We start from the raw sequence: 24236 nt of genomic DNA on the forward strand, positions 1-24236 counted from the left end.
AGGATTAGCTATCTCTACATTACTCTTATTGAAGATCTCTTGTCTACAGGCCTTCCAGGCAATCTATTGTAGTACTTCATATCTTTATGATGAGAAAGGCTTCATTGCATTTTTTTTGGTTTGACAATGCTGTTTCCATATCAAAGGAGGTCAAAAAGATGCAATGAACCCGTGTTTTGTTGAGTAAGTTTAAATACAAAATTCACAGTCAGTGGGATTCTCAGATTGTAGTTAGTAGGATATTACAGAGGTCTTCTGGTCTGCTCTTCTCTTAAACCCCTGCTTTTCAGTCTGCTTGATACACAGCCTAAACATGCATTGAATCTCTTCATGGAGAAGGAAGGAGGCAAAAACCTCTGCCCAGACTCAACTTGATTCTTAAAATATGTCACCAAGAACAAATTCTCTTGGATTTTCTTTAAAATAGTAGCTACTGTTTATGTGAAGGTTTTTTTAAGTCTTCCTTCTTTTTTATTCAGAAAATTGCTATGTAATAACAGTTACTGTTGATAGCAATAAAATGGATGATGACAGGGAGTTCAGAAGTTTCATATGCTCATGGCTCTAATTTCTGTTATGCTGATGAGCTCTGTCTTTGAGATTCTGTGTGAATTGCCAGAACTTCTTCCTTATGCATAATGAAAAAGTAACAATATTTACTTCCCAGTGTACTTGTAAGGACTGCCTGTGCAGTAAAACTAACCTACATGAACGCAATGACTCCTTTTATTAGCATTTTAATTTAACAAGGGAGAATTCAATGAAGGGAATTGTTCATTGTAAGATTGCTTCTTTTTTTTTTTTCAGACATACTTGAGCCTGTTTTTTGGATGTGTGTGGTCATTAACTGAAAAGTGACTAAAATAACTTTGAAAGGAGCCCATTGTTGTAGCTAGTGTTCTCGTGTATCTGTTGCTGAACAAGGCTCTTAATTGCAACACTACTGGACTTCTCTGAATGTAAGCATCTCTATGCATGAGCATTAAATGAATGCACAGGGGATGGGTAGGTTGGTGAGCTTGGAGGATGAGAAAGGAGTGGAGAAAATGGAGCTGAAGTGCACCTAATTTTTTCCTTTTCTTTGCGTAAAAGTACTTGGATTGTAGTTTCACAGTTGCTTTAACTTAAATTCTATTCTGGTTTCCACTGCCTATTTTGTGATGAGCCAGATCAGGAAGCTACCTTGACTGAAAGTGTTTTTGGTTTTGTGATCAGGTTGACTTCCAGCGAAATCCATTCCCCAGTCTGGGTAACTGGGCGGCTGCATGAGTATTAGAACTACTGGCAGTATGAATAAAGGTGTGAACCTGAACAACTGGAGCAGAAGACTGACCAGCTCCTTTTGGTTGCATCATGAACTTAAGTTAACATGGAACAAGAGGCAATCAGGCATGGCTTTTTCCCTGAATTGACCCTATTCAAAATGCAATCGTTGCCCCACCTTGCAAAATTAGATTTGTGATACAGCATAGGGAGAAGAAATGCTTTTCTTGTTTAAAAAGCACTTTGATTTTGTAGCTATGAAATTACTTTAAAGCATCCGAGTAATGTTAATAAATGTGTTCTCTTGGAAGTTTTTCAATGAACTTGCTGACTGCATCTGACCTCCAGATAACTGAAAGTAATTAGAAATGGGGTTTTAAAAATCAGTGCCGCAGAATTGCCAAGTCTGCTGAAATCTTCTTGTACATTAGTGTAATGGATGCTGTAACTATTATAATTTTGTTGTATAATTCTGCATAGTTCAGATCAGGCTGCATATATGTGAGGAGGAAAAAAGTTCTGTGCAAAGTAAAGTAATAGAAGTAAAGCAATTTGTTGGTATACTTTGTCCACTTTTTTTGCTGCCATGGTTTTCCATGTTATCAACATTATTTCTAAAGATAAAGTTCTTCCCTAGATAGCCCGATTTAAAAATTACTTGAGATAACACAACACTAAAAAAACTAATAAGTTCTCTCAAGTCCTCTGTCTGCAAATTTCTTATAGAGTGTCAGGAATATTTTTCTTTGTTTGATATGCCAGCAAAAGCAGCCTAGAAATAGACTTTAAGTTTTGCTGGTGAGTAGAGGAGTTGGGAGAGAGGGGAAAAAACCCCAAACCCCTGCACGTGGTTTTCCAGTGTAGGGATAAATCGTATCAGCTCTCTGCTGATTCAGTTTCTATGTGTGGTTTTTTTCTGAACAACTTGCTGCAGGTGACTGGAGGTTTGCAATGATTTTCTAAATAATTCATGTTAGCTTTATGCCGTATACCTTAGTTGCTATATAACAATCAGCATTCAGCTATAATTACCACAAACAATAAAATAGATTAAAAATGTATGTAACTCCCATGTGGGAGAATACAGCAGAATTTCAAATGCTAACACGTAGCAACTATAAGTAAACTGGTATTTTCTTTTTAAATTAAGATCTATGATGTATCTGTTAAATTCTTTTTTGTTTGAATCCATTTGGGAAGCAAAGTGTTTCCATATACAAATTATTTTGTAATTTAAGCAGTATGTTGCACTTCCAGTGAACAGTTTAAGGGAAAACATCTGTGACATCAGCAGTCATCTTGCAATATGTTTTAAGTCTGCAGGGACAATTCACGGAATTTTACAGCCAGATATTTCTTTTTCTGAATGAAATCACCACATAGTATAGCATAATATTTATATGTAATTATGTTTTGAAGTAAAATGTCAGCAGCCTTCCAGGTAGTAGTAAACTTTGTTACCCACAACTTGCAAGGTCTTGTGTTAGGCATCTTCAAAGAAAGTGGAGCATAGGGCTAGTTCTCAAACTTTATTTTTCTTACAGTTTCTAGATGTACTTGCAAATTTGAGGGTAGAATTACACTGAAGTGTCCAGAAGGGAAATAAGGTTATTTGAGTTATAATACTCTATTTACAGCATAAAACACCAGACTAGAATGGAAAGGTGGATGTTCTTTTGTTTTGTGATGCAGAGTGAGCTATATGGAGATGATGTAAGCTCATGGAAAGGGTTTATATTCTCTTGCCTGCTGAAGCTGCTGAGTAGCCCTCAGCTCCCCATGTCTTCCCAAATAGGAGTAGCAGAACACTGTAGGTTTTTTTCCAAAAAAGAATTTTCATTTGAGCTATATAATGGTCTTTTTCCGGGAGCAGAAAAGTTTCCCTATGTACTAATAACAAGCCTTTACTAGTTGCTGGGACCTTGCAAGTCAAATATTCTGTGTACCTGGTGGAAAGCTGGAGAAGGATGAAAGAAAGAAATTTTTTTTAGTTACCATTGTAAGTACTTGTCTGGTCTCCCACTTAATAGAGGTTTGGCAAAGTTTTTATCTAGTGATAAGTGTCTTTATTCAGTGTGGTGTGGTTGTGTTTTAGTGTGACCGTTAGTAACAAGTTAAGTGCCTGAGAAGACTGTTAGCCTACTGTATTGGCTGTTAAAGTCATCGTCATATACCTTGTAAGGTCAGTTTGAATGCTGTTCCTCAGTGACATTTACCATTCTTGCAGTGAGGCACTATAATATAGAAAATGGCAGTTTCTCATTTTCAGATTTGACATGTGCCTTGATTTTTGGATTCTTCATTTTGCTTTGAACCCTGTTTATTTTTTATACACACTTCACGTGTACTTGCTGCTGGATCTTCTCTCCTAACTTGATCAAAGGACCAGAATGCACTGCGTGTCTTGTGGTAGTTGCTCATAACACAAAAAGGAAAATGTTAGTGGCACAAACTCGCTGCTCAGTTTTGCTCCATACTTCGGCATACGTACATATTCTGGGAAATGGATCAAGTGACTTTGCTGAAGTGAAACATGTGAACCACCATGTTAAAAAGTATTTTTTTCCTCATTAGAAATGTGGAATGCTTTTACTTTTTCAGTGAAGTATCTCCACTAGTTCTGGGTGGTCCTAGATATTTATGGGATATGACTTCAAAATCATGTTTCGATTGTCAGAGTTGACTTTGTCAACTTTCGACTGTCAAGTTAGACAAATGAAACAGAAAACACTTACTTGTATCCTGTAACATATTTTCTACATGCTGTTATCTGTAAATATTTTTTCTGGGTGAACATGTATAGTGTAAAGAAAGTTGTGAAATTATGTTTTAATTTGTAGTATTTGACAAATGATCATGGACAGAACATGATTTGGTAGATGAACACAGATAGGCATTCACAGAATAATACACAATAACATAGTTTGTTTTTCTGTGTATTGGTCCAAGATGAGAGGTTGCAAGAAAAAACTGTTTAAAGAAAATCCTTGGAGGTAATTTGGATGGGAATTGCCAGTGTTACAAGGAACATTTTCTGGATATGTTTCTAAGCTTTACAGTAACGAGTAATATTAAACTAACAAGCATTTAAGTACCTTGGAAAGGCTGAGACAGATATGTGTGTTTCCTCATGCAGTCTTCTGGGAACATGAACCATGTGTACACCGGGCTCATTTCCTCCGTTCAGTGTTTTGGGGAGCGTGATCCTGATTCTGTTGCTCTCCTGGGGACTTTGGGGAGTAAAGAACTCACTTTCTGCTCTTGGTGGGTTTTAAAATGTCAGGATCATTGATGGCTACTAAGGTTATCAGAGGTTTGCAACAATGTTTCCATTTCACATTTGGAAATAAAAAAAAAAATCATAGAATCCTAGAATGGTTTGGGTTAGAAGGGAACTTTAAAGCTCTTCTAGTCCAACCTCCCCTGCAATGAGCAGGGACATCTTCAACTAGATCAGGCTGCTCACAGCCCTGTCCAACCTGGCCTTGAATGTTTCTAGGGATGGGACATCTACCACCTCTCTGGGCAACCTCTGCCAGTGTCTCACCACTCTCATAATAAAAAAAAAAAAAAATAAAAAAAAGTATTCCTTATCTAGTCTGAATCTACCCTATTGTACTTTAAAACCATTACCCCTTGTCCTATTGCTAAAAAGTTTGTCCCCATCTTCCTTATAAGCCCTTTTTAAGTATTGAAAGGCTGCAGTAACATCTCCCCGGAGCTTTCCCTTCCCCAGACTAAACTCCACCTCTCTCAGCCTGTCCTCACAGGGAAGATGTTCCATTCCTCTGGTTATTTTTGTGGCCTCCTCTGGACCTGGCCCAGCAGGGCCATGTCTTTCCTGTGCTGAGAACTCTGGAGCTGGACCCAGCACTGCAGGGGGGGTCTCACGAGAGTGGAGCAGAGGGAGAGAATCCCCTCCCTCGACCTGCTGCCCACACTGCTCTGGATGCAGCCCAGCACACGGGTGGCTTTCTGGGCTGAGAGCGCACATTGCTGGCTCACAGTCAGTTTTCCATCTACTACTATTCCTAAGTCCTTTGCAGGCTGCTCTCAATCCACTCATCCCTCATCCTGTGTTTGTGCATGGAATTGCCCTGACCCATGTGCAGGACCATGCACTTGGCCTTGTTGAACTCCATGAGGTTTGCATGGGCCCACCTCTCCAGCCTGTCCAGGTCCCTCTGGATGGCACATCCCATCCCTCAGGTGTGTCAACCACACCACTCAGCTTGGTGTCATCTGCAAACTTGCTGAGGGTGCCTCAATCCCACTGTCTGTGTCACTGCTGAAGGTATTAAACAGTCCTGGTCCCAGTACAGACCCCTGAGGGACACCACTCATCACCAACCTCCATCTGGAGATGGAGCTGTTGACCACTACTCCCTGGATGTGACCATCCAGCCAATTCCTTATTCACAAATACTCCACCCATCAGACCCATCTCTCTCCCATTTGGAGAGAAGGATGTTGAGGGGGACCATGTCAAAGGCCTTTCAAAAGTCCAGATAGACGACATCTGTCGCTTTTCCCTTGTCCACTGATGTAGTCACTCCATCATAGGCCACTGGGTTGGTCAGGCAGGACTTGCCCTTGGTGAAGCCGTGCTGGCTGTCTCGAATCACCTCCCTGTGCTCCATGTGCCTCAGCACAGCTTCTAGGAGGATCTGACCCATGATCTTCTCAGGCACAGAGGTGAGGCTGACAGGTCGCTAGTTCCCAGGGTCCTCCTTTCTACCCTTTTGAAAAATGGGTGCAGCGTTTCCATTTTTCCAGTCAGCAGGGCGTTCACCTGACTGCCATGACTCTTCAAATATCGTGGAGAGTGGTTTGGCAACTACATCAGCCAATTTCCCCAGGACTCTGGGATGCACCTCGTCAGGTCCCATAGGCTTATGTATGTTCAGGTTCCTCAGGAGGTCACAAACCTGATCTTCTCTTGCAGTGGGAGGGACTTTGCTCCCCCAGATGGACCTTGAGGTCCATCCACTCCAGAGAGGTACAGGAAGAGACATTAAATAATAATGGAAATGGAAATAATGGAAAAACTATGTAATGTTTTTAACTCTACCTAACCTCTGAAATATTTATGGTTCAATACCTACGTTCTTTTACAAGTGTAGTGTTTTATTCTTTCATAATCCTGTAGCAACGAGAAAGACAAGGTTGGATTTATTGGATGTATCAACATTAATGAATTACAGAACATGGGTGGACACTTTTAATTCCCTTAAATCATTGTGTATTAGTTAAAGTTTCACTTTTGTCTTCATTGTCTCTGAGATTGTAACCATGGTAGTTGTAAGGATGAGAAGCATTCTCACTGTAGGTGACACATGCTTTTCAGCTCAAAATTCTTCTAGTTTTTTTCATTGTCCTTTTTCTTCCAGATAATGAGAGGGAAAAAAGAAAGGATTATTTTTTATTTTTTTTAAAGCTGTTTAAGCTTACTCTGAGCAAATCAGCAACTGGAAGGAGTGTGGTGGTGTTTCCTGTGGAACAATAGTAAGCCTTAATGCTGGGTATTAGAGAAAAGGGAATATGAAGCAGAATTGCTTCTTGCAATGTACTTTCTATGTGACTATTTCCTTCTCTAACTGAATATAGATTCAGATATAATTGTTTGAGAAAGAGCCTCAAAAATCAGTCAAGTACTGGAAAACTCTTACAAACTGTTATCTAAAAATATATTTATTTGGCCTCATAACTATCCTTGTAAGTTCAGAGAGATAGCAGCTGTATGTCAGAATACTACTACTGGATCAAATGACAAGAGGTGTAGTGTGCTGCGAAGCCCAGGAATGTGCTGTATCATGAGCCCTGTCCTCGAAGAAGCCCGGTTACATGGCACACAGCTTGCTGCTGCGCAGTGACGCTTCTCCCTCTGTCGGGGTTTACAAAGCAGTCAGTGGGAGGCTGAAGCCGTCTGCTAGCTAGCTGTGTCTAGTAGGTGGTGTTGCAGGGCCAAGAGAGGTCGTGGTGTTGGGTTGCTTAAATACATTGGACTTTTCAGATCTTTTTATTTGGCTTGTGAAAGGAAAGAAAAGGCTAAGAATTTATCTGGTCTCTGTATATAGACCCCCATTAGAAGGATCTCTGTAATAAGAAATCTTTCAAGCTTTTTAACAGAGACATAAGATCCAATTACTGAAACTGGAAATTAGGCAATGTCAGTCTGTGAAGTAGATAGTTTCCTAGCAGAAAGGATAAATAAGGATTGGAAAAGGTTATCAGTGAAAGAGGTGGATCATAAGTGTCCGGAGTACTAGGATCAGGGGGGCTTTATTAATTTAAAAGATAAGCTTTAATCTGTCATCTGGAAAAAAATCCACAGCCTGTGGCAAAGAGGAGGAGGGAAGGACATAGCAAAATCCACCACAAACACTACATCCTAAGACCAACAAAACTTCTGGTTTAGAAATTCAGGACTCTGAATGCCCATTTCTTTTTTTTCATGTTTGAACTTTGGGGGAATGGGATTACATGCTTTGCCTTGGTGTGCTCTGAATATTGCAGTTCAGCATTAAGACAGAGGTCATATTCAAGTTACAACCATCGCGCCTTTGGTTAAGGGTCAGAAAGGATCCTAACAATTGGCTAGATTTGTTCTGCACAGTTACTCCCCACTCTGTCCTCACACTTGCATGCCCATGACTAGAAGCCTGAGGTTGGATAAGTAGTCTGAGACAGAAGAGAGGATGCCTGCCTGGCTGGTGCTCTGGTCATGCATTCAGAACCATACTGCTGACGTACTGCGTAACTAGGAAGAAAAATTTTGTGAGGAAATTTTTCTGCATAACTAGGAAGAGGATTTTGTGAGTGGAGTTATGCTATCCTCTGTAGTAAGTCATGGTTCATCAGCAGGGAACATATCAATACCTCTCCCCCAATTTCTTGTGATTGCAGCAGTTTTGGCCTCTTGAGGAGGGAGATGTGTGTGCATGCATGTGTCTGTGTGTGTGTTCTCTCCTCTGGGCTTGCTTCTATCTGACAAATCTTATGTTCAGACTTCCTTTCCTGCCAAGCAAGCAGGAAATGAGAGGAGAAGTCTTTGAGATTTATCTCATTCACTTCTGTCCTGGAGTCAATGGAAGACTGGGGCACAGCATTTTAACCAAGGTTTTGCTCAAAGAGACCTTGGCAGGGGCAGAACTAAACAGATGCAGGGCCATGAGTGGAAAGCCCCCCAAAATGGAAATGTGGTTTGGTTTAATACATACTCCCCTGATACACAAGAGGCAGGGGGTATTAGCTGGGTCAACTTTGAAATTTATGGCATTTTGGGGGTGAGGGGTGAATAAAAAAAAATAATCACAGCTTCATGCTAGCTACTGATTTTTTTTCTAATGTCTGTTCCTATTTTATAGCTGCTTTTTCATTCTACACATGACAGCTTGTGTGTAGTTGGAGCTCTAAACAAACTGTAGATTTTTTTTTTTTTTTCTGTCTACATTTCTTTTGGACAAAAGTTATATAACCCTGTTTCACTTGCATCCACTGTAGGATTGTTCAGTAGGTCAGGCTGAACTGAGGGGCACTTGAACTACAAGTTTGTGTATTTTTAATAATGCAATAAGACTTGGTTGTGAAGAAAGTTTCTATTAAAAATTGACTGAAAGATGAAGCAGCATGAGTATCTAAAGTTGTTTTAATCATATCCAACGTTTCTAGATAATATTTTTACTTAAGACAGAGTTTAATTTGCATAATACTTTGTATTATTTATGACTTCATACTCAAGTTGGCCCTTGTTCTCTGTGAAACATAGATTCTATACTTAGTGCCTTGTTTTTCTTGGTGCTCTTTGGAGTGCATGTTGGTATGTAAGCTTAAAAAAAGAGCATCATAGTGAACCTTTTGTTCAACTGTCTTTCAGACAGTTTGTGTTAAGCAGTTAACTGCGGAAATAATTATACTGAAAAAGTGTTTAGTCTAGATAATCATGTGCTTGTTTTACAGGTACGCCTGGCATTAAAGTGCTCATGCCCGCACTTTCTCCTACAATGGAAGAAGGAAACATTGTAAAATGGTTAAAAAAGGAAGGTAAGATAGCATTTTCTATGGCCACATTTGTTGTAATTCTTCAGTTATATAAATCTATCCTGTAAGAATAAGATCATTCTTTCTGGTTGTACCTTAATATTTTGAAGCAAAATGTTTGGTATATGGATGTTGTCTTCTTGGACAATACCTGCTTTGAAATTGTTGGTTCTGGAAACATTTTTCCTTTAGTTGTCTTCCAAAAGGTTGCATTGATCATATTTTTGAAAAATTTCCATAAGGCTCTTCCAGGGTGTGAGTGTGTGTGTTGTTTTTAATTCCCAGTGTTGTTGTGCTAATCAGCAACTTTGGAAGCCTTGAGAGCCTTTGACTTTGGGGAGGGTCTCTGTTTCATTACTTCACTGCATCATGAAATAACATGAAAGATACGGCATTTTTATAGTTGGTATTCAGGGCTTTTTTAATATCTAAATTATAGTCTACAATTAAAACTGATAGAAAAATTTAAATTACTTTCATAACCCAAATTCCAAATGGGGAAGTCTCTTTCGAAAAAAACAAACCACCAACCCACAACCCAAACAAAAGCCCAAACTATTCCTCTAAAAATGCAAAACTATTCCTCTAAAAATAACAACCTTGGTTATCTTAGGTTCTCTGACAACTGAAATGTGCTTCTGTTAAAATATGTTGGAGCAGCTAGATAAATAGTTTGAATGTATGCTTTGTTTTCACATAGGTTGTATGTAAATGCAAAATGATCTGCAGAAGAATGGGCAGTCCCTGTTCTGTCAGGACACCTTTCTCCACTCTCCTCCTACCATTTCCCCTCTCCAATTTGATATTAAAACTGGATTTTGACTGTAGTTTTGTAGCAGTTGTCCACTGGTATAGGATGCATTGCAGAGTTCTAGGTGATTGTAGGAGTATATCTTGTTCTCAGACATTTTTAAATTTCCTGAAGAGATTAACACATTTGGAGAAAAGAAAATTCTTAAAGCATATTATTTTTGACAGACACAATATGGTGAGCTAAACGTGTGTGTTGTCTATTCTGCCTAGATAAGCCTTTTCCTTTGGCTTACCAACCTCCATCATTGTTACTGGAACACTTTGCTTTTATACATTTTGAATATGTTTTGAGAGGTGGCCGGAAGGCAGCTTGTTGCTCTAGTAGTGGACATGACCTTTTGCTTGTAATACTTTTAGTAAGAATTTCTGCAGAATTTTCTCGGAACAATGTGACAATCCATGTCTGTAAAAAGTAAATTGCACCAGTGTGCTTGAAGCTTCAGTTAGTGAAGTATCAAGTCCAAGATTATGCAGAAAGGAATGATCCAAAGTCCTTTTTCTAGTCATTGGTTGTCAATAACTGTAAGACATTAAAAATCAACAGTAGTATGTTTTACAATAAATATGGCATTCAAAATAGCTAGAGAAAACAAAGAAGAGAGCATGCTAGGAGTTGAAGTATATTCCAGTTTGCTCCACAACACAAATGAATGAGTTTTCCTCAGAAAAAGGTCTTAGGACACAACAGCTATACAACGTTTTTTTTCAATCTTTCCACTACTCTTCCACCCCAACACTGAAGGAAAAAAAAGCTCCACACCTCTTCTAATTAAATTAAAATCAAATCTTAATTGATGGTTGGACTTTGAGAGAAAACTATTTTAGGATTTTTATTGCTCTACTTTCTATTTAGAAACAATCAAAACAATACAGTATATTGTGTTATTTCGTACATCTGAGACCATAATTAGTTCCTATGAGTATTTTTTTTCCTTTGACAGTCTGGAAAATAAACATAATGACAACATTAAGAAAAGTGAAGATAAATTTTGAAGAAAAAAGCAAAGTGATTTAATGCTTATACTCTTTCTGTCTGCAAGGAATGCTCATAACTACATAATCCTCCAATGAGTTGGCCATCTAAATGTAGTGGTATTGCTGAATATAAATGTTTGATAATCTCATATCCAAGAAAATAAATATTTTTAAAGCAATTGAAAGAAGAAAGCTGATGATTGCATTTGAGATGTTTTTCCCACTGTATGACCAGCAGGGGTCAGTAGAATACTCTTTTGATAATTTTTCTGCTCTTTGTGTAAATATCAAATGTTTTGATTTTATGGTTTCACAGGATGAATGGATGACTTCAGCACTGCAGAAGGAGAAATGCTGAATTTAACTGACAGCTTTACTATTTCTGTCTCATTGTTAATTCAGTGTCATACTGATTCCTGCGGCTAATAAAGTTGTTCTCGTAAAAATAAAACTCTGTTTCTAAAAACTTGTACTTATTATGTATGAATGTAACGTTGATGAAAGATGATAGATTGACAGCCCAGGAGACCAAAATCCTTTTCTTATTGTGGGCAGGAAACAGAATAGGCAACAGTACTAGCAATTTCTTTGTGCGGTGTAACTCTGCCGCCTTCTGAGACATTGCCTCCAGGGACTTCAGTCTCTGTGCTCAGTCAGCTTTGATTTGATTTGCAAAGAGTTCATCAAGGAATGCAGTTTGTGTCTTGTGATTTGGATACTTGTCTGTCAGTGATTGAACAGAACGCTGTAGGCTGTTGAATGCCAACTGGATCTGATCTCCTAGAGGGAAACTCAGCTTCAGTAGAGGTCCTAATCATTCAGCCTAGCTATAAGAACTTAATCATTTAAAAAAACCCAAACAAATGCTACCCAAGATTTTTCAGGAGCATTATGAAATGAACTCTAGGAGAGTTGCCATTCAGGCAACTTCTGTTGAGCGTAAGAGAGAGATATGCTCTGTAAAAGTGTTCTTTCCAATCCTGTCTATTGGGAAAGCTGGTTGACATCAAAGTGGGCATTGATTAGGAGCTCTCACAAATTTTGCAATCTAATGAAAATAACTATGATCCTTTCTGCTGCACTTTGATACTGAAACACATGAGATTTTTGAATGCTGCTATGAAATATTCTTCTTAAAATGGCATTTAATCAATTGCCTTCCAGACTTATGACCAGTTCTTGGCTGCAGCAGTGAAAGGAAAATGAAAAGTAGAGGAAAAGTGGTTTGCCCAGTTCTCTGAAGACTTTTCCTCTTTCCTTCCCTGTGCGAGGGAATCCTTAGCTTTCTGTGAAGAGCCTCACGTACACGAGTTAAGAGATATGTCAATATGACAAACACGTGGATGGAGATACTTGCTTTGGCGAGCTTGCCCTGTTGGAGTTCCTGCCGTAGGTTGCTTAGGGCTGAGCTTTCTAATGGTGCAGAATGCTTATAGTCTGATTGCAGGTTGGGAGAAGAGAATAATTAAGATACGGAGTTAAGCTCCTTTCTGCTTGCCTATTTTGTCGCTGTTGGTTACAGAATTTGCCCAACAATTTGATTTCTTAACATCTATGAAGTAGTTGTCTAATGATCTGATATATGGGCTGCTTGAATTAATGATCCAATGGAATTTTAACACCGGTATAGAGCTTGGCATTTTGACTTCTGTTATAAACTGTTTATGCTCTAGTTATTGCATGGTTAAATAGATCTGAAAGGAAGTTTAGGCTAAGTATTCTGAAGTTCTGTTGTATTTTGCAGGTGAAACAGTGAATGCTGGAGATGCGTTGTGTGAAATCGAAACGGACAAAGCGGTGATTACCATGGAATCAAGTGATGATGGCATATTGGCTAAAATACTGGTAGGGATTCTGCCTTTCTGCGTAGGATGATGTAACTTCAGGCTGTCGTTTAGCATATTGCCTCAAAACTAGTTTAGATAGCTAAATTTCCTTCTGCTCAGGTTTCAGAATAATGCACTCATTTGCATTCCTAGTGAGAAATAATTTCTCTGTGTACCCGACTACTGGTACATGGTACATGATTCTGTATATGTTTAATGGATTTTCTGTTCACCTGGTTGAATTATGTTGTTTTGTATGTTTTGTGCCTTATGAATTATGTCCATGAAATATTGCAGTTTGTGACATTTCTTAACTCTGAGTTATAGAAAAACAAGTTACAATCAATTAGTTGAAATATGGAATTTTGGATTGTACTTTACCCAGGAAATGTGATCTCCGTGCTAGAATATCTTGTGCTGGCCGTTGAAGATGGAACATCATACAAAATGGGCTGACCCAGAGGACAGTTCTTAGAATTATTAATTTCCTGTATGCTTAAAATTAGATTGATTAGGCTTAATATAAAGAATGAGAACTGGGAGGAAGCATCATCTCTGAGCATCATTTTGGAGTATTTGTTTGTATGTGCATGTATAACAGAGAGAATGCTCAGTTTGTTTGGGTTCCTTGTTTATGTTTGGCTTTAAATCCTGTTCTGTACCAAGATGGAAGCAATAACAACTGGACTACAGAGATGAGGATGAAGGACTTAGTTCTAACCCTGCATTGCTTAAGGTCTGCGTGCAAGTCCTGTGCTGTTCTTTACTTACTGTATTCTAAAAAGACAAGTCAAATTCTGTATCTTTTCCTTTCTTCTCCTCTTTTCTAATGTTTTTGAAAATTGTTTGCTATTTCAAGATGACCTGATGTTAATTCTTACCAGAAATTAGAAGGGTGGGGCTGTAATTCTGAGGCCTTCTGTTGCTGCTTCTGCGTAAAAATGACATTTTCTGAAAGCTCACATTTGATGCTTAAAAATTACGGAAGACAAGATTTTTCTTGTCCGCTGAATATGTATAATGGGAAATGTATTTTAGACTTTCTTATCTTTAGGGTGGGGAATGAGAGTTGTTATTAATTATGTATAAGGAAGGGGAAAGGTTTTTCCCTCCCTTTCAGTGTTCACCACTTTTTTCTAAAAACACTTCCAACAAGAACACTGGTATCATTTCTTTTTCCCTTTTAAAAATTGGGTAGATAAACATGGATAATCTTAAATATGAATTTGCAATGTATTAGCAGTTTGGTTAAGATGAAACAACTTGTTCAGTTAAAATTGTAGAAAATCTAGTTATAGGCAGCTAAATGGGGAAACAAGGTTCTGCAGCATAGTATTTCTCACATTTAATGCTTATACTGATATATAAAGAGCATCTTACCACACTTAAACATCCTACCTAGGAGCTGGTGTCTCCAAGAAAAGTTATGAAACACTTAGTAATGTTCGAACCGTAGAATACTGAAGAAATCTACTTGAACCACTGTGCAGCTTAGCTTTTTTTGGTGGCAGACGTGTTAAAATGAGTATTAATCCTGTTATTTTGTCTTAACTCCTAGAGCGTTTAACAGACACTTTGGCTGTCTTGGTACACAGTATGTCAGGTTTGGTTATTCCAGGGCTATTAATGTAGCTTGTATTCTTTCTGTCAAAGGATCCTTTGTGTCTTGAAGCGTTGCTTAATAACTCAGGTTTCCAGCACCGTGGTATTTGCCTTTCTCTGGCTCCTTACCTTTGCATGCTTGGCCAACCCATTGCATCTACAAAGTGCTGTTGAACCTGGTGTGAAATGAGCACCGTGCACTAGGCATGGATATTTGCCTTTGCTTAGGTGCAGTCCAGCATGATTTGGTGCAGAGGGGGATGCATGGCTATGCAGCTGTGTGGTGCCATGCTTTTACCACCTTACAGTGAACAAAGAATGCTTTTTTCTTAGCTGGGCTTTCTATTTAAATTCTGTTGCAGCTTCAGCTGCAAGTTTTCACACTTCAACTTGTACCTAAGAGTTTCAACTCCTGCATTCAAGGGAAAAGAATGTGCCGTTAATGTTCATATGAAAAGTCTGGTTTTAAATGCCTTGGCCTATATTGTGTGGGAACTCGGTAATAGAAAGGACTAGATTTCAGTTTTCCTGGACAAGATTCAGTTGTCTTTGATGATATTTTCCTTTCAGTTCTTTGCCTCATTCCTTATATATCTTTTCTATCATTAAAAAAAACCCCAACCATAAATGAAAGGCTGCAAAAAATGATGAAGCAGAAATGTCCTAGAGACGAAACTCCATCTCTTTGTACAATCTTGATACAGCTTCATAGAAAATGGAAGAAATACAAGTGAGCATGAGACTAAATGATGCCTATACAGAACTTGTACTGATTGAATGTTTGACTTTCCAGCAATACAATAATGATCTTTTACTGTTCTTGTGTGTGGAAACCATTCATAAAGCTGTAATAACTTTTTGTTGCAAATGACATCTTCCAAATTTTCATGGTGCTTATAGGCTGGTCTATGCCTCATTACGTAAATTATAGTCTGTGTTCCTTACCCTCACAAGACTCCATCCTTGTGGTTTGCTTGGGAGGACTAAAATTTTGTTTCTTCATTCCTTATGCTTTTCTCTCCCAAATGCCTCACTTCTTGAAAATTTCAGCACAGTCTCATTTCCATTCTGGTGGAGTATTGCAGCTGTTTCTTCCCTCCCTCCAGAATAATTAAACAACGGGATGGATTGGAAGAACTTTGAATAAAATAAAAAATGATGAGAAATTGTTTTGCTATATGTTTAATAGATTATGAAACCCTTTGTCAGAATGTTTAGTTCAAATTGGTATGTTAGGAGAGAAGGGAGTGGAAAAAATGTAGAGATTGAGAAGTAAAATGTAACAAGATGAGTGGAATGAACTTGAAAGGGAAAATTCTTGGCTGAACAGAGGTGGTGGTGGTTTAGAGTGAAGATACTGCAGTTACAGAATTCTCCACTAGAACAGATCCAAACCCCAGTGAAAAGCTGTATTGAACGAAATCCTTTTTGTGATAGAAAGAAGGGGAGGAAAAAAAAAAAGGAAACAAACTACAACCACCACCACCACCCAAAACAGAACAAAAAAAAAAGAAACCCCTCTTGCATCAACAGTAAGAGCCATCTGAGAGATCCAGCCTTTAATATGAAACTTTAATGGACAAAAGTAAGTTTTATGAGGCTGTCAATAAAATATAATTTACTATATAGGTTTTTATTAACTGAGTGCTCACTAACATGACCTGGGGAGACACTTCGTTGACTTTTCACTGAGATCCTTTATGGTCTATGGTAGAAATATTTTTGCCATTTTAGACTGGTAATATGAACTCTTAAAATGGTTATTTTTGGTTTGGATGATCTGTTTAAAGGGTTATTAGCTCATAATCTGCATACCAATTTTGTTAGTGTTTTCAGAACCTGTTGATAACTAGAAAATATGATTTCAACATTAAATGTGAGATTCCTTTTAAGCTATAGAATCTTTCCTCTTCCTAACATACAGTGGTCAAATATCAGATTAGAAGTAGTTTGTAGACTGCAGTGCATCTGACATGCAGGAAGAAATAATAAAAATTCCACTGTGTTTAGGATGAAATGAAGTTAAAAGTATTTCTAGTTTTAGTATGCAAAGTTGTGTAAGAATAAAGTGATTATATTTTGAAGCTTAAATAAAGATTTCAACTATCAATACCTCTTCTGGAAAAAACAGTTGTTCTCTATCCATTTTAGCTCCATGTGATCATATCTTTTGATCAATAAATATTAAGAAGTCTGAAACTTTCCTAACTCTGCCCAGTACTCTAAATCCTTTTGTGAATATGATATCCACTATTTCAGTCATGCTTCTGAGCATGAATACTTATTTTAACTCCATGGAGCTGTTGGACTTTATCTAAAAAATGCAACTGTTTTTGTAGTTCCACACTAAACAAAACATATCAGATGCTGCCCTGCAAATGTTGCTTTATATAGATGAACTTGTTAATAATGAGATTATTTAAAGCTTAGTGGCATTCAGTCAAAATTGAAAAGGATTTATTTCTGAAAAATGAAACAGGCGTGAAATTTAAATGTCTGTTTCCTTGATGTTTGCTATGTTCTATTGTTTCACTGTGTTTAATACAAACATTTCACAATCAGATTATGTAGAAAGTGGGAAGAAGAATTAAAACCTGGGGGGCTGGCTTTCCACAGAAGCCTTACTCTGTTTCTGAAGGCAGTAGTTACGAAAATTTGTTGTGACCACAAATGCTGCTAGTAAAATTTCCCTGGAAGATACTGCATTTTTTGGTCTTAACACTTCACTCTATTTGTAGTTCTAAAAAGGATGGATATTGACTTAATTAGTTAACTGCAAAAACCTGGAAGAGAATAGAGATGATGAGAGTGTGATCAGAATGGATAAAAAGGGGTGACATTTGGCAGTGTAACGTGCAGTCAAAGAGCTATAGATAAGTAGGTTGGAAAAGGACAAGTCATTAATTACTATGGCCTCCTGTACCCATAGCAGCTCAAATTTACCTCGACTGTTTGCTGACAGAGACTCTACATGCTATGACACTATTCTGGTTTTGCATTTCGGAAAAAGTATTTTCTCAGCCATCAAAAGTAAATCATTGTAAAAAGTAAAGTGGTTTTCTTATTTTCTTGACGCAGTGGCCACAAAATGCAGGTGGTATCTATTCCATTTATCACAATAGTTTATGTACTGGAAGACTCTTAACATCTCTCTCCAAGGTATTCTCTTTTGCAAATATGAAAAAGATTGAGTCCTTCAACTTCCAAAGGATTGTTTTCAGAATTCTCTATTGTTCTGTTATAGTGCTTCAAGCTCTCTTCAATAACTTGTCTTGGAAGTGTGGTGCTCTAAACTGGCTTAAATATTCCATTTAAAGCCTCATCAGGACTTTATAGAGTGAAATACTTCTTGAGTATTTAATGAAACATTTCCCAAACGAAATATGCTATGCTTCTCTCACCCTTCCTTTTTTGCAGCAATGTCTATATTGACTCATGTTTAGCTAGTAATTCTTTGTAATCTTAGAGCCTTTGCTGCTTAACTAAACCAGTGTTATTGTACTAACAGTCCTACAGGCTTCAAGAACTAAGATTGCACTCTGAAAGAAAATGCTGTTGAAGGCAATCTTTTAGGTCAGGGAGGTCCCATCTAGGGAGGATCTACACAGCAGGTGAAGACTGCATAATTAGATACAGGCATACTGGTATTAGTTGCCATCTAGCTACTTGAGAATCAACAGAATGGGCATAGCTACAAACTAGTTCCTGGATCCCTCCGCATGCAGGAGAAAATTCTACCCTACGCATGTTTCTGCTGCTATTGCAAAAGCTATTTGGGTTGGTATATTAGGTTGCATCTCTGCTACAGTTGCATTTTCTTAGAACAGCATGTATTTGCAGTTTTCCTTTGCAAAAAAAGGGAGAGTAGTTTCCTGTGTGGCAGCGTTTAAGAAGTGATTGTCTGTTTAGTGTCTTTTTTGTATAAGCTAAGGGAACATCCTTTGCAAAAATGAAAGCATCAGAATAGGTGGGGGACTGGGTGGGGAGGAGAGATGATGTAAAATGCAACTCAGCTGCAAGGGAAGTCTATCAGGACTTACAAGAAATTGTCATTGGTGTTTAATTTCTACAGGATAACTTGCATTTTAAACACAAGTTTATATAAGCAAATAAGTTTTGTAAATCTTTTCCTTCTTTTAATTTACATCATTAAATAGTAATTTTTCCCAGATGTTCAGTTTTTGTGTTCAGCTGTGGAGCAACACATCCAGTAAGTTTCAGCAAATCTGTTATATCCCAGGACAAAATCTGACATCAGATGTATTTTTAATGCTTTCACTATTTTTAATTCTCTCCTCTTCAATTTTACATGTTTCTGAAAATTATTTCGCATCTAATAGCCTTGACAAAAAATTGGGCAACCTCTTCATTTTTTTTAAATATGAAGTACCTATTTGGCATTTACAGATACTGCTTTGTTAGATTATGTGAAGGGGAGATACGGGGATTGTCTCTGTCTAAAGTATTAAAGAATGATTCCCAGAGAGACATTAAGAAGAGAATAGCAGAGTCCAATATTGATTTTTGAAGTTTCTTTAATAGTAATTCATGATGACTACAAGTAGCATCAGTATTTCAGAAGCTCTGTTTTTCCCGTTTCCTGCCTCGTATTCCGAATGCATTCCAAAAGTTCTTTGTGTTATTGCTGTTGTGACACGTTTTTTCACAGATCAAAACCAGACTCTCCAGCAGCTACATGACACCAATGTTGTGGAGCAGTGACACTCAGCCTTAGCCAAGATATCAACGTCATCCAATAACAGTCACACACCAAGAGCTGAGTCTGAGAAGGAGGTGCCAGGAGGTTGAAAATAACTGTTGTCTTTCAGATTAAGGGAAGAGAGGCAGCTTTATTGGAGTAACATGGACAGAGTATTATGCAAATCCAATAGATTCTTTTAATCCCTCTTTTTAGAATCTAGAAATGGTGAGTTTAAATATTAGAGTACAGAATAGATACACAAACAGGCTTTTATTCCAGTCTCCTAAAAAGTACAGAACCAGCCTGATGTTTTGGAAACTGAAATGATAGGGGAGCAGTAAGATTGGAAACTGATTGTTTTTTCCTAGCTCTAGTATGATGCTTAGTAGTCTTTCTTCAGTATCCTGAGGATATTTCTGCACTCTACTGGGTGTTCAGTAGATGTTTGTGTAAGGTTTATAACATGAAGGTGTCTTAGGTTTGTGGATGGGAGACATTGCATATTGAAAACACTGTCCTTCCAAAGCCACTCAGAAGTTTCAAATGTGCTGTAGTTGATGGGAAATTAAGAATCTTTGATGCGTGTGAGCAGTCAGCATCTGGCTGAAGTTTACTCGCTTCCTAAAAGAAATGAAGCAACAATGTTATTTTCTTTGATGCCAACTACAGTTCTACACCATCTTAACTGAGTTCAATATGGAAAACTGAGTCAAATAAACACACTATCTGACTAACACTTTGTTTCTTAGCGTAATTTAATTCAACTTCTGTAACATTTCTTGGGTTTTTTGACTGTATAATGTAAGTATGTATGATTTAAGAAAGAACAGGCTAACAGTAAAACAGATACTCGTGCATATATTCCTTTTCTGTCTTTTAATGATCACATCTGATTCAGTGTAAAATGCAGTAAAAGATTAAATGACTGAAAGTACTAAAAGGGTAATTTCAGAATGGTGATTATTCTTTCAGTAGAGTTGCTTCTTAAATTAACACTTTTTTGCCTAAAATACTGATTAGCTCAATTTGGACCAAAACCAGATGATGAATGATTAAGAACTGGATTTAATATCCATTACCATTTTCTCATTCATGACCTAAATGAGACTTGGTATGAACTCAAAGTACTTTGTATAAAACTTCCACTGCAGAGTGAGCCATCCTAGGTTCTGTTCCCCTTTCCTCACAGTGTAGGAAATAAACCTACTTTGGTATATGTGTGTTAGTGACTAAAGCACTGCTGCAGTGGCAACAGCTCCGAGGGAACTTTATTCCTCTGTGCACTTAATCTCCTCCAATTTTTTCTCCCTGTCATGGCTCACCTGTGCTTTGTTGGTTTGTCAGCAAAGTTAGAATCTTTTTTGACTCTTCTTGGCTACGCATACACACAGTAATAGAAGTATTGCAAAGCGACTGACTTCAGCTCTTTCTAAATAAGAGATTCTGGAGTTCATTGAGATTTATGCAGAGAGGTTTTCTGGTATTGTGAATTATGAAAATGTAGATGTGTCTCAAAAATCCAGGAGATGAAAAGTTAAGCAAAGTAACAACAATTTTTCTGTCTACTCTAGTTCCGAGCTGCAAAGGCTGTGTGTTTAAAAACATGTTTTAAAAAAAAATACATGCGTACACTTTTAAAAAGTATAAACTCTGCATCATCTGGGCTGGAAATTTGCATTGGAAAATAAGGAATGCTGGAGTTTCCACATAACTGTCTTGAAGTGGTGAACGGGAAAAAACACAGTTGGCTTGCTCTGAAGAGTGAGAGTTGACAGCACTGATGGCTTTGAATGCTCGTGTAGTGCTGGGTTATAAACAAAGCCTAACTAGTGTAAGTGTTGTGTTATGTTTCTGAAGGCCTAACCATCCCTGCTGGATTTCTGCATGTGTTATCACAGCACCATTAAAGCACTCTGATACCAAAATTGTGGTCAGGACTGGACACCACAAGCATGTCCTAGTGCTCCTTAGTCTAATCAGTTATGATATGTAGGCTGCTTATGTAAATAAGGGTCTCTGTTGTCTGTGCAAGCCTTTGTGAAGGAAAGAGAAGACATGCCAACAATTTTGGTTTATTCTTATTTTGGGGAAAAAAAAGTTAACTGCTGCATATTAATGGGGAGTATTTTGAACTTGGACATACCTGTTTTGCTGTCTGTATTGGTATGGAGAAAACATCTGAGTATTATGCTGATAAACATAGTTTTCCTAACTACATTGTTCAGTGCTAAGTATGATAATGCTGTAAAATTCTTAGAGTGAATAACTTCAGTATTTTGTATGTTTATAGCTTTGTTTTCTTTTGTTTGTCCTAGTTTTTGTGTTTCGGTGACTACATTAAGTAGATTCTGTTTGTACTGGCTTCAGGCTGCTGTTGTGTTTGATTATGAGTGGCAGTAACATTGCAATTATACATAATTTTACAATTTTGTTTATCAGTGGGCCTTTCTGTGGTAGGATCTTTCAGCCTTAGACAAATCAGTTCAGGACTTTTGGCATTTTGTCATCCTCAAGTACTTTAAAGTCATCTTAATAAAATAAAATATGATCAGGTCTTGATGGACTCTCCAGATTTTCTTCTCTCAAATTAAGCTTTTCAGAATATTAATGGAGAAGAATGTATCAAGAGCTCAGAACAAGAAATATTGAACTAAGTCTTAAATTTTTTCATGTAATAAATACTCTTAAAGAAGTATTACACTAGAATTTACCTAGTGGTCATGGGAAAAAAGAAGTGAACTGACAAAAACTGTAAATGTGAGATGTTTTATCAGAACATACTGAGAACAAATTGCCTTTGCCATTCCTTCTTAAGTCTGTTGTTGGCCCTTCTAGCGAGGGAGCTGGGTAATCCTGTGAAATCTGATACATTCTCTCAGTGGACTTAACAGTGTGCAGACAACAATTTTATCTGAGTAGTAACGTTCTAGTATTTGCATCTGCCTAGTACAGTCTCTACAGCATTCTGTTTTATTTATTAGTGTTTGAATGCCTAGAAAACCCACTTAAGGTAGAGTGTGATGCCTCATACAATGTATATTTTTATTTTGTGTGTCTGTCTCTGGGCTTTTCAAATGATAGTGATTTGCATTTTCTTGGGTAAAATGTCAGATACATACCAGCTTCATGTGAGACAAATGAATGTGCAGTATGGGTTTCTGGTGCAAATATAACGTCCATTTTCCTTTGTTAGGAAATCAACTCCGTTTGGGCTGGTACAGTCTAAGTTGTATTTGACTAACTGTGGTCCTGTCTTTACATTTGGCCTGATACCCTGAAAATGTCACTGCTGTGGAGAACCTGAAGAGTTGCACTTCTGCAACCATTTCAGAGGCTGTAGGAGGAGCCCTTCATTAGTCACGACGTTAACATGACTGCCATGCCTTTATCTGCCAAAGCATCAAAGAGGTGTTTCTCTATGATACGGATATCTTTTTGGTTTAAAAGGAACACCTGGAATAGATCAACCTTATGCAAACTACTTAGGTTATAATTAGATCAGATTAGATTTATCTTTCTATAAGACTTCTGTTCACATGTTCTTTGAAACAGTGTTTTACATAGCACGTAAGTGCTGTCGCTTGCTTGGTGGACAGACTTGTTATGTTAAAATAGACAAACTCAGAGGTGGAAGTTAGTGGAAAGCAAGTGTTATCTTTTTCAAAAAGAAGTAATGGGGCGCTGTTGTTGTTGCAGAGTTTCAGTCTCTGTTTCCTTAGCTTCTGAATTTACAAGCTTGGGTTTTAAAAAGTAACAGGGTAGATACCTCAAAGTACAACTGCTCAACGTGTCCCACAAAATTTTCAGCCTCTGTTCGCAAAGATTAGGCATCCATATTTGTTTTCAGTAGCTAAGGTGACTTTATCCTTGGAGGTACCCAGTAGTCTGTAACTTGCTTACTTTGATTTTTGAATGCTAACTTTGATGTATGGGATTTTGGGGCATAAGTTAATATTCCTTGCCTTATAATAGCAACTGTAATTAATTTCAGTCATGAGTCCTCTTATTAATGGTAGGAATAAAATGGGATATATTTTCTTGATGAAGTGTCATTAATAAGCCTGAAATTTTCACATCTACCATCTTCAGTCATATTAGTCCAGACAGTACAATATGTAACTTAATGTTCTCATTGCCTTAAATTTAGATGGAAGAAGGAAGCAAAAATGTACGCTTGGGCTCACTAATAGCTCTGCTGGTAGAGGAAGGACAGGACTGGAAGCAAGTTGAAATACCAGCTGATGGTAGTGATCCATCCTCTCTGGCTCCACCAGCACCTGTGCTTACCTCAACTCCTGCAGGTCCTTCAGTTCCAGCCCCTCCTAAACTGGAACATCAACCTGGAAAATTGCAGTAAGTTTTTATGTTTGGTAGGAAACAGAACTCAGTTAGTTCAGTACAGCTGAACCAAGAAGAATCGTGTCTATTTTTACCTACTATTAATCTGTTAATTTAAGAGAGTGTTTTAGTATGTGTGAGGTAATAAAGTTTGCCTGCCCAGAATGTTTCTTTGCTTGTAAGCAATTTGAAAAACATAGTTTTATTAGAACACCTTCTATGGATGTGCTTTTCTTCTAACATACAATTGCTTTGTGAGGGATTCTAAGCTTAGATTAGGAAGAAGTTGTGTTTATATATGATGGACACTAATGCTGATGCATCAGATACTCAGTTTACCTATAACTTGTTTTCTATTTCTTTTTTAGGAGAAAAAATAAACAAACAAATGGCACACTCCAAAACCCTTCCAAGCTCTTGCGTGTTTGATATTAGAAATTTTTAAATTTTATTTTCATAACAGTGAAATGCAAAAAACTCAGAACTGTGGGTTTACATGCTCTTTGCTTTGTTTTGATCTGTTAGGGTGCTCTAAGCATTGCAAACATCTTAGGGGGTGAGTAAATTAACCCCAAAGTGTTAGTTAGGTAATAGTAATCTGTAAATCACTGGTTTGTGTCACAGGATGTACCTTATTTGGAGGTATCACTCCTTATTTGGAGTGAATTGTGATAACA

At 37.7% G+C, this 24236-nt stretch overlaps 1 protein-coding gene across 2 annotated transcripts in view; it reads left to right on the top strand.

The window, feature by feature from the left end:
- The window catches only part of PDHX (pyruvate dehydrogenase complex component X), a 67518-nt gene that overhangs the window by 1053 nt on the left and 42229 nt on the right, over positions 1–24236 (top strand). For both annotated transcript variants that reach the window (XM_074809819.1, XM_074809820.1), the window contains exons 2-4: positions 9223–9306; positions 12836–12936; positions 23369–23574. In XM_074809819.1, coding sequence (XP_074665920.1) covers positions 9223–9306; positions 12836–12936; positions 23369–23574 — 391 coding nt within the window. The remainder of the gene's footprint in view (positions 1–9222; positions 9307–12835; positions 12937–23368; positions 23575–24236) is intronic.

The sequence above is a fragment of the Strix aluco genome, chromosome 31 (assembly GCF_031877795.1).
Source record: "Strix aluco isolate bStrAlu1 chromosome 31, bStrAlu1.hap1, whole genome shotgun sequence".
In the NCBI taxonomy this organism is placed as follows: domain Eukaryota; kingdom Metazoa; phylum Chordata; class Aves; order Strigiformes; family Strigidae; genus Strix; species Strix aluco.